This window comes from Cyphellophora europaea (genome assembly GCF_000365145.1).
Source record: "Cyphellophora europaea CBS 101466 unplaced genomic scaffold supercont1.3, whole genome shotgun sequence".
NCBI lineage: Eukaryota > Fungi > Ascomycota > Eurotiomycetes > Chaetothyriales > Cyphellophoraceae > Cyphellophora > Cyphellophora europaea.
In genome coordinates, this window is record NW_008481809.1 from 2,592,284 (window position 1) to 2,602,867 (window position 10,584).

The 10,584-nt window shown below is 53.5% G+C and overlaps 4 protein-coding genes across 4 annotated transcripts; 2 read left to right on the plus strand and 2 right to left on the minus strand.

Moving 5' to 3' along the window:
- Positions 1-711: 711 nt before the first annotated feature.
- Positions 712-2,946, minus strand: HMPREF1541_03898 (uncharacterized protein; the record flags this gene model as incomplete). Its single annotated transcript, XM_008718246.1, has 1 exon — positions 712-2,946. The coding sequence occupies one exon, from the start codon at positions 2,944-2,946 to the stop codon at positions 712-714; it is 2,235 nt and encodes a 744-aa protein (XP_008716468.1).
- Positions 2,947-3,719: 773 nt separating this feature from the next.
- On the plus strand, positions 3,720-6,815 carry HMPREF1541_03899 (uncharacterized protein; the record flags this gene model as incomplete). Its single annotated transcript, XM_008718247.1, has 1 exon — positions 3,720-6,815. One exon carries the CDS (start codon positions 3,720-3,722, stop codon positions 6,813-6,815), a length of 3,096 nt encoding a protein of 1,031 aa, XP_008716469.1.
- Positions 6,816-7,207: 392 nt separating this feature from the next.
- On the plus strand, positions 7,208-8,427 carry HMPREF1541_03900 (uncharacterized protein; the record flags this gene model as incomplete). The annotated part of the gene is made up of 4 exons (XM_008718248.1): positions 7,208-7,436; positions 7,481-7,567; positions 7,614-8,271; positions 8,334-8,427. 4 exons carry the CDS (start codon positions 7,208-7,210, stop codon positions 8,425-8,427), a joined length of 1,068 nt encoding a protein of 355 aa, XP_008716470.1.
- A 220-nt stretch (positions 8,428-8,647) lies between these two features.
- On the minus strand, positions 8,648-9,298 carry HMPREF1541_03901 (uncharacterized protein; the record flags this gene model as incomplete). Its single annotated transcript, XM_008718249.1, has 1 exon — positions 8,648-9,298. The coding sequence occupies one exon, from the start codon at positions 9,296-9,298 to the stop codon at positions 8,648-8,650; it is 651 nt and encodes a 216-aa protein (XP_008716471.1).
- Positions 9,299-10,584: the final 1,286 nt, after the last annotated feature.

Below are 10,584 nucleotides of genomic sequence, written 5' to 3' on the forward strand. Positions count from 1 at the left end.
CCTACCAAGCTTACCATATCTGACTTCATCACCATTTCACGCTTTATCACGCTTTGACACCCTTCCGCATCACACTGACTTTGGCAAGCCACAGAATGAAACCGCCGTCCTCGATCCAACTATCACACCGAGTCCAAATCGTAAGTCGAATCACCACTCATCCCATTGCCCTCATATGATGACACAAGTCTATCCATTCTCCAATACCCTTCCTCACTATCTCCTCCCCCGGGAGCGGGACAACCCTTCGGGGTCGGTGGGCACTTCCTTCCCACACCCATCTTGCCGCTCTTCCCGATACCGGACCCCGCTAGCTCACCCTTCTCGTCACGTCTCTCGCCTTCACTCTGTGAAGAACCGTTTGGTGAGGCCAGAAGGATAGCCCGGCGGCGAGGACGATGGTTGTGGAGAGGCTGATCAAGACCGGGAGATGGGAGGTACCGTGTTTGGCGTCCTTTGTTTGAACCGAATGGTTCCGTTTTGGAACCAGGAAGGGAAGGCATAGGAAGCTGGGCGGGGATGCGGTAACTCGGCTTTACTGATCCGCTCTTCGCGCAATTCGCTTGGAATCTGCTCAAAGCAAAAGGCACGATGCTAATGAAGCTTGCAGATTCATTCCCTTCATAGTCTCTTGTCCCGTAGCTTATACAGACGTGGTCATCGTCCTCCCAAGCGCCGCGCTCTGAAAAGATCAACCGAACAGTCAACGCATCAGTCGTCAATAATATCGTCCACCAGCTTTTCTTGCACATCCTGCGCGTGAGCACCGGCTAAGTAGTCCAATTTCATGATCAAGCGCTCCATGTTCCTCCCTTTCCACGGAATGAACACGCTGGCTGCATGCAGGTCCAACCCATCCATCGCACCAATAGGTCCCTCTGCATCTCGCTTTCTTTCCGCATCTTTCAGTCTCTCGACCAATACTCCAACCCCTTCTTCGATGATAATTCTGCTTCTCGTTGTCTCAGCCAAGACTGTCCGCTCCTCCTCCTTGTAGTTACTAAAGGCATCCACGACGCCTTCGTCTTCTTGCAAGTCTAGTCCTGACCAAATGGACGACAGTCTTGAAAACAACGCGATGTAGTGATCCACACTATTCAAGAGCTCCCTCAGTGCCTTCACAAACTCAGCGTTGTTGAGTAGCAGTCCGCTGTACAAGGCCGACAGAAACGTATGATGTCCCTTTGCCAACGTCCGTGGATCGTTCATTTGCTTCGATCTGCTGAGGCCTGTGGATGCAGTTTTGGCAGACGATGCTGTGCCTGGTCGCGAGCCACTGCGTGAGGAGCTGGGCCGCGAACCCTCCTGCAGCCAGCCCTGGAAATGATCCCAGCTGTTGCGGATCACTTCACCATGGAGGTAGGCATCCAGCTCGTTGACAACAAAGAGGGCTTTGGAAGCGGTCGCCCAGTGCCGACGCATGGCCGTGGACCGAGCTTGCTCGCGGGTCCGACGACTCGCAAGTGCGGATTGCCCATAAGGGCTTGCGCTGATGGGGGGTCCAAAGGGCGTAGGATAGCAGCGGCGTTGGGGCGTGAGCTTCCAGAGATGTGACAGATGCAGTTCGGTACGTCTGATGGACAGCAAGTAAGCATTTATTGCCGCATAGGAGCGCAGGTCGGCTGGAGAGAGGAAGAGCTTGAGTGTTGAGTCGACTGCAAGCTTGAGATCCAGGACTGTAGCATTTGGCATCAATGTTGCGAGAGGGATGAAGTGTCGCTCTCCTTCCTGAATACCGTGCAGTGCTAACATGCCGCGAGCTAAGTTGAAAGTCTCGTCGTCAACAGCTTGGCCGGTTTGGAGTGCAGCTAACTCATCCCACGACTTGGTCAGAATACTGTTGAGTTCTGCGTCCGTGATAGTGAGGTCGTCAATCCGGCCGACCTTCCGGGCAGGCTTGACAGCTGGAGCAGTCTGCCGCAACCTGATCTTGTCTCCCGCATGCTCAATCAGCGCTGTAGCGAACTCGCCGTTGCTTAATAGCATGAAGCGGTGCACAACGTCGAGTACGCCGAGGATTTGATGAAGGGGCACAATCTCAGACAAAACATTCTGCGATATTGAGCAGTCAATCTCTTCCACCGCGAGCTGTAAAATGGACTGATTCAGAGGGTACTCGAGAGTTTCCAATATTCGGAGATGCTTGGGCAAGAGTGCCATGGTCTGGCTGCCCCTTGTGCCACGATTCTGCACTTGAAGCTGACACAACGCATTTCCAATTGCCAACATCGACTCGGCGCTCGAACGCGAGACGAACCTGGGCACCAACGTCCGGTCTAGGATGTAGTCGTCGACGACACTCGTGCGGTTTGGGTTCTGCTGAATGAAAAAGTCGCCCGTACCCAAGGTAGGGAGCCTGCCGTACAAGATCCAAGACGCAACAGATCTCATCCACATTTTTTGAGCTGTGATCAACAGACTTACCGCCAATTCTTCGACATCAGCGTACCCCGTGTGAGTCTCGGAATGTAAGAAGTCTAGCATCTCATTGCCAGTGCAATACCCTTTCGCTGACTCTTGCTCAGATTGGCGACCGGCCACTCGTGTTACCTTCAGCAGCCACTCAAGGGGTCTTGTCCATGGCGCGAAATCTGAAACCACAGTGCTCAGTGGTACAATCCCATAGCCGCCCACGTAAGAGGAGTCTTGTCTGAGTATCGAATGCTCAACTTGGATGATCTTCTTCCTGAACGCAGCTAAGTGGACATCTAAGATGGCGGATGCTACACCACGACAAACTACGGAAGAGTGATCGCTGGCAATCCGGGCTGCAATTTGCTTAATGTCGATATGCAACTGTGCGATATGCGCCAGAGTCTCCAGCATCGCTCGTTCGGGCTCAGATGTAAAGTTGTGGATGCCCTCAACATGATGTTCCGTATTCTTCACCTTCTCGAAGATTTCTGATTGGTACCCGGACAGGGATAAGAGGATCTCGTGTAGCATTGCGAACTCGAATGTCGGATGTTGTCGGTCTTCTCAGAGGCAACATGAGGATTTGAGGAAAGTGGCAGCTTGTGGGAGGGCTGGCAGAACAGAATGAGGCGGCCGAGCAACTCGTACCGACACATTGAAAGACACGAGCACAGTGAATGGAGGGGTAGTTTCGACGCGACACGCGACGAGGCAGAGCTCTGAGTGACTGGGTAGCCAGCTTCTCACCGTCTACAACTTACAACAGCCATCATTTTCGTGTGCAGCTAAGTCGAGCTTGTCGAGCTTGACTAAGTCGTTGCAGGAGCGTCGACAGCCCGCTGTCCAACTCGCTTGCATCCCCACCAAGGAAAGTGCGATTCTTGCCCCCGCTGTAGTCTGCATCGACTGCACCCTCCGAGGCCGAAACAATATTTGTCAGGCGGCACAAGGCTGCGGTTCAGGCGGCATTGCATCACTGGTTCTAGGGACTGCAAACCAAAAGGCCTTTCTCATCACTGCCACTTCGCGAACTTTCTTGCTTGGTATCCTTGACTCAGACCTAGTCCTGCTGCCTGCGTTGATTTGTTTGCGTTTGCATCTTACATTCCTTCCTCTCTTCCACATCTGCGAGAGCGTGCTCTCTCCATACCATCCCACCTCACACTCCACTTCACTCGTCGGTCTTGCGTCAAGGCAAGGCCACGATCACCATTTCGCCTCACGCAGAGTCACCGACTATATCCAAGGCCGGCAGCAAAAGAAAGGCCTCAAACGAAGAACTCTCACGGCCAGAGAAAAAAGTCATGACGGACGCCGTTATGGATGTTGACAATCCTGGGGCGGCGATTCAGCAGCTCCAGAATGGCGAGATTGATGAATCACTCTACAGCAGACAACTCTACGTTCTGGGTCACGAGGCTATGAAACGCATGGGTGCTTCAAATGTGCTCATCGTTGGTCTCAAGGGTCTTGGTGTCGAAGTGGCAAAGAACATCGCTCTTGCTGGCGTCAAGTCCCTCACTCTCTACGATCCTACTCCGGCCGCGATCTCAGACCTCTCTTCACAATTCTTCCTCCACCCTGAAGATGTTGGCAAGCCGCGAGACAAAGTGACGGCTCCGAGAGTCGCCGAGCTCAACAACTACACACCCGTCTCTATCCTGGAGACTGACTCGATCACGAAGAACCTCAGCCAGCTTGACAAGTTTCAGGTGGTAGTCCTCACTGCTACGACATTGAAAGATCAGCTCTTCATCTCGGAGTACTGTCACGACAAGGGCATCTTCCTCGTCATTGCGGATACTTTTGGCCTTTTCGGCTACATCTTCACGGACTTTGGGAAGAATTTCGCAGTTGGTGATGTGACGGGCGAGAATCCCATCAGCGGCATCGTTGCAGATATTAATGAATCTGGCCTAGTTTCTGCGCTAGACGAAACGAGACACGGTCTTGAGGATGGCGACTATGTCGAATTCGCTGAGATCAAAGGCATGGATGGCCTCAACGGCGCTGCACCGCGCAAGATTACTGTCAAGGGCCCTTACTCCTTCTCCATTGGCGACGTGTCCGGCCTGGGTACGTATCAGGGCGGTGGGCTGTTCTCTCAAGTCAAGATGCCCAAAGTTCTTAACTTCGAATCATTCTCCTCCCAGCTCAAGAAGCCCGAATTCTTGATTTCAGATTTTGCCAAATTCGACCGGCCTGCACAACTACATGTTGGCATCCAGGCTCTCCATAACTTCGCCGCCGAGCACGACGGCCAATTCCCTCGCCCCCACAATGACAGCGATGCGAATGAGGTCTTCGCGTTTTCTCAGAAGCTTGCCGAGGAGACCAAGGTTGAGCTTGATGAAAAGCTAATCAAGGAACTCAGCTATCAAGCCCAGGGTGATCTGAGCCCAATGGCTGCTTTCTTTGGCGGTCTTACGGCCCAAGAAGTGCTCAAGTCCGTCTCGGGAAAGTTCAATCCTATTCAACAGTGGCTATACCTTGATTCTTTGGAATCCCTGCCTGCATCGGTAAAGCGATCGGAGGAGCTCTGTAAGCCCGCTGGCACTCGATATGACGGCCAGGTTGCAGTGTTTGGCAAGGAATACCAGGAGAAGATCTCAAACGTCAAGAACTTCCTGGTCGGTGCAGGTGCGATTGGGTGTGAGATGCTGAAAAACTATGCTATGATCGGCCTCGGCGCTGGCCCCGATGGGTCAATCATCGTCACCGATAACGACTCGATTGAGAAGAGCAATCTGAACCGTCAATTCCTTTTCAGACCTAAGGACGTTGGCAAGAACAAGAGCGAATGTGCGGCAGCTGCAGTCCAGGCCATGAATCCCGACCTGAAGGGCAAGATCACGACCTTGACGGATCGCGTTGGTCCTGATTCGGAGGATATCTTCAACGAGGGCTTTTGGAACGGTCTCGACATCGTCACCAATGCGTTGGACAATGTTGAGGCTCGTACATACGTTGACCGCAAGTGTGTCTTCCACCTGAAGCCGTTACTTGAGAGCGGTACTCTCGGCACCAAAGGCAACACTCAAGTTGTTCTTCCTCGCCTTACTGAGTCATACTCCAGTTCTCAGGACCCTCCTGAGCAGTCCTTCCCCATGTGTACCCTTCGAAGCTTCCCCAACAAGATTGAGCACACTATTGCATGGGCTCGCGATCTTTTCCAGTCATTCTTCGTTGGTCCCCCCGAGACTGTCAATTTGTACCTCTCCCAACCCGACTACATCAATACGACACTTAGGCAGCAGGGCAATGAGAAGCAGATCCTGGACAGCTTGAAGGACTTCCTGGTCGACGAGAAGCCCGAGACCTTCGAGGACTGCATTGCGTGGGCTCGCAACCAGTTCCAAAAGCAATACCACAATGCCATTGCTCAACTTCTGTACAACTTCCCCAAGGATTCCAAGACCTCTACCGGTGCCCAGTTCTGGTCTGGTCCCAAGCGCGCACCAACTCCACTCAACTTTGACACCTCTGACGAAACACATATGGCTTTCGTTATCGCTGGTGCGAACCTTCGCGCTTACAATTACGGGATCAAGGTGCCGAAGTTGACTTCCGAGGACTATGCGAAGGTGATCGGCAGCATGATCATCCCTGAATTCAGACCCGACGCCAACGTCAAGATTCAGGCCGACGACAAGGAGCCCGATCCCAATGGACCTGCTCCTACCTTTGCTGACGATGCTGAGGAGCTAAACAAAATCATTGAAGCGCTACCTAGTCCCAAATCTCTTCCTACATTCCGCCTGAATGTCGTTGAGTTTGAGAAGGATGACGACACCAACCACCACATTGACTTCATCACTGCTGCCAGCAACCTGCGAGCACTCAACTACGAGATTGCGGTCGCGGATCGGCACAAGACCAAGTTTATTGCCGGTAAGATCATCCCAGCCATCGCCACCACTACTGCGCTGGTGACTGGCTTGGTCATTCTCGAGCTTTACAAAGTCATTGATGGCAAGGATGATCTCGAGCAATACAAGAACGGCTTCATCAATTTAGCGTTGCCTTTCTTCGGCTTCAGCGAGCCTATTGCGAGCCCCAAGGGCACCTACCAGGGCAAGAATGGCGAGGTGACCATCGACAAGCTTTGGGATCGTTTTGAGGTGGACGACATCACTCTGACCGAGTTCATCAAGTGGTTCGAAGACAAGGGTTTGACCATATCGATGGTCAGCTCTGGTGTTAGCTTACTCTACGCTAGCTTCTACGCACCGAGCAAGTTGAAGGATCGGATGCCTCTGAAGATGAGCAAATTGCTTGAGACCATCAGCCGTAAGCCCATCCCAGAGCACCAGAAGAACATCATCTTTGAGGTTACGGCGGAAGATACCACGGAGGAAGACGTCGAGATTCCGTACGTGATGGTCAAGTACAAGAAGTGAATAGAAATATCCACGGCGTTTGGGGAGTCCAAGAGAACGTAGGCACATAGGTCTGGCATAGATGGACAAGACATGATGTTCTAGAGGTCAAGAATTACAGAGCCGTTAGTCAGCCCAAGACTTGCAACGCACCGAAAAGAGTCCGTGGATCACTGTCCTCCTACCTTAGTCAGCGACTCCAACCAATTAATGACAACATCGTGGAAGTGCGTTCCGGCTTGGGTGTAGTACGAGAAAAGCATTTCTCGACATCATAAGACAACGCTTCCTGCTTCCACGAGTCGTTGGTCAAAGGTGCATCTATGTCCAGAGTGCTGTCCCGTGCTTCGCAGTATATCTCGCATCTCCAACCTGCCCGTCGCACGCCAACACGTGCATTATCGAACTCCACTATGGTACGATCCTACATCATCATCCCCGTCTTCTGCATCATCTCCTTGACGGCCGTGCTAAACGTCTTCCAGGATAAGAAAGACGACATCCTGAACTGGGCTGGCAAGGATGGTTCCTTCCAGCGGCAGCAATCGCAGTTCCGTAACTGGATCGAGAACAAGCCTGACGCCCAATTCCCGGCGGAGAAAGACCGCTATCACCTTTACGTTAGCTATGCTTGTCCGTGGGGTAAGTGGCACGCCGAACCAAAAGGGCTCGTACTGACTCCATAGCTCACCGGACACTCATCGTCCGCAAATTGAAAGGTTTAGAAGACATTATTCCCTATACCTCGGTGCACTGGGAGATGCTAGAGAAAGGTCTGGCCCGCTGTTCTGTTCGGGGACGTGCTCTGACACCCCACAGGCTGGCGCTTCGCACGCTCTGATGAGAAAGTTCCCGGGGAAACACACCCAGACCCGCTCCATCCCGACTTCACGCACCTACGCGACATTTACTTCTCGGTCAACCCGGATTACTCTGGCCGCTTCACCGTTCCAACTCTGTACGATAAGAAGCAGAAGACCATCGTCTCCAATGAATCCGCGGAAATCATCCGCATGTTCTACAGCGCATTCGACGACATCATCGACGAAAAGTACCGCAATGTCCATCTACTGCCCGTCTCGTTAAAGTCCCAGATCGAAGAGACCAACGAGTGGACCTACAATGACATCAACAACGGGGTCTACAAGTCCGGCTTCGCCACCGCCCAGGACGCATACGAAAAGGCCGTGACACAGCTCTTCAAATCTCTGGACCGCGCGGAGGAGCACCTGGCCAAGAACGCCGCGCCGTATTACTACGGCAAGGACATCACCGAGGCGGACGTGCGGCTGTTCACCACGATCGTTCGTTTCGATCCAGTCTATGTGCAGCACTTCAAGTGTAACATCCGCGACATCAGGTCGGGCTACCCTGCCCTGCACAAGTGGCTCCGAGAGCTGTATTGGAAGGTGCCGGCGTTTGGAGAGACGACCGAGTTCGAGCATATCAAAGGACACTATACCAAGAGTCACAGGCAGTAGGTTTTCCACAGGATTTTGTATGGTCGATGGGGATGTCGGTTGGCTAACGAGAAGACAGGATCAACCCGCACAGCATCACGCCGGTAGGGCCCATCCCGAATATTTTGGAAGTAGATGAGGAAGTGCCAGCCGTGAAGGCGGCAAAAGCTTGAGGTCCGATGAGCGGCGTAAGGTACGCGTGAATGTCGGTTAAACATGAGCAGGAAGAAATACAAGTACAGTTTGAGCCCGACATTCTCTACTTGCTCTCTTAGTAAACCTAACAACACCTTCCGACTGTAGGGTCATGAACGGTTTTTATTGCCTCGTATGAGGCACGAATAGCTTGATCGCTTCAACAGTATGGTATCAGAAATGCACCTCCTCTCGTTCTTAGACCGCTCCGCCGCCACCACCACCATCTCCCCCTCCGCCACCACCGCCATCCCCTCCACTCCCTCCAGAAGCATCGCCCCAGTTCCCCACCGATTCGCCCAAAGCCCCCAATGCTTCCGCGCTTAGCTGCTTCTTGCCCTCCTTGACGTTGCGCCGCATCTCCGCCATCTGTGCCACCGCACTCAACACCACCAGCTCAAACAAGCTTTGCGGCAACCCTGGCTGATGCACCTCGACGCGCCCGCTCTTCAGCTTGTCCTCCAGCCACACCACGGCCACCACTTCGCCCAGGGGCGCCTTACCCTTCGACTTCCGGCCGGTCCACCGCGATGACCGCTTGCCGGCGGAGTCGGGCGTGGCGATGAGGCGCGCCACCGCGCGCTTGGGGCCCATGGCTGCGACTTCCCAGCGCCAGGTCTGGCCTGGTGGCGTGCAGGCGGGTGGTAGGGGTTGGGTGGGTTTGTAGCTAAGGAGAGGAGGGGCGGCGCCGTGATTACCTCCGAGGGCCAGGTCGATGCGCGTGGAGAAGGTGTGGAAGTTGGCGGTGCCGAGCTGTTGGCCGTCGCTGCGTACGAGTTTCAGCGTTGGCTCGGAGGAGAGGCTGTGGCCTTTGTGGTGGATGGCGAAGAGTGGGGTTGCGTTGCGCATGTTGGCTGAGGTGAGCGTTTCGCGCTTACTGCTGCGGCGAGAGGTGCGTGCGAGTAGGAGGGTATATGGTGTTGATTGAGGTGTGTGGGAATGAAATGGGTTGTGCGGCCGGTGATGAAAGGACTGTGGTTGAGGTGGAGGACCCCCGTAGTACAGGCTGGCGTAGCCTCCCGGGGGTTTGTGTTGTGGGTGGGGGTGAGGGGAGCCATAGTATGGCTGGTATTGGTGTTGTGGTGGTGCGCTGTTGTGGAAATGCATAGTAGCGAGTGTTATGGGGAGAAGAACAACTTCATCCTGGAATCCGAGGCCCAATATATGCTTCGACTCCCCTTGGCTGTATGAGAGGCATACGCAGATCCCCCGCGGCCGGGCTTGCTGTGGTGGTTACGCAGCATCTAGTGTAGTCGCTCGCTATGCCAGCTTACGACGCCGAGTTGGAACTCCGCAATGCGATTTGCTACCCAAAATACCGAGTCATGATGCAGCTAGGGTCTTTGTCATGGCAAGCCTCCAGGCTGCAAGAAATGAGGCTGCCAAAATGGGGTATAGATCGTAGACTGGTGGCTGTGTCTCGCAAAAATTAATCCTCGTTTGGCAGGTCCCCCATAAGCTCGAAACTGGGGCACCCCCGGACGTAACCGTATCAGTACCGTACTTGTATCGCACCCTGGTCTCGAAATAGGATCAGGTGTAGCTTGGCGTTTACTTAGCCACGACATTGGTGATCGTCGTACAAGTCATCCGACTCTATGATTGACCACTTGATTTCCATTTCACGACATGGCTTTCGTCATCTTGTCGGTGTGTCACTGGCCGATGCGACGAAACGACTCCACAGGATCACTAGGGACTGGCAGAACAGAATGCGGGTTTCGTAGAGACACCACGAGACAAAGTGACACTTCAGTCTGCTCATTTCTTGATGTAGCTCCAGCTCAAGATATCTTCAGGATTATGGCCTTAGCTACTCGGACGCCTTTCATCTCACTCAAGCTCAAGCGTTTGTCTTGCTTCTTGTCACTTTACGCGGCATCCAGACCATCGTTTCCGTGATGCAGTGTGCTACCGCCCCAGTTCATTACTCATGAGCACAGACTTGTCAGAAACAGGGTGCTGCTGTCTTCGCGAAGAATGCTACACACAGCGGAGCGGGGTTGGCGAAGTGCTGAATGCATTTGCAGTTCTTATTGCACTGCTCGTCGCTCTTTCCGTATGGGCTATCAAAATCACCGTCCCTATGAGCAATCAGTAAACTTGCATCGGTACCGCAGAAGCTTGAAACGGTG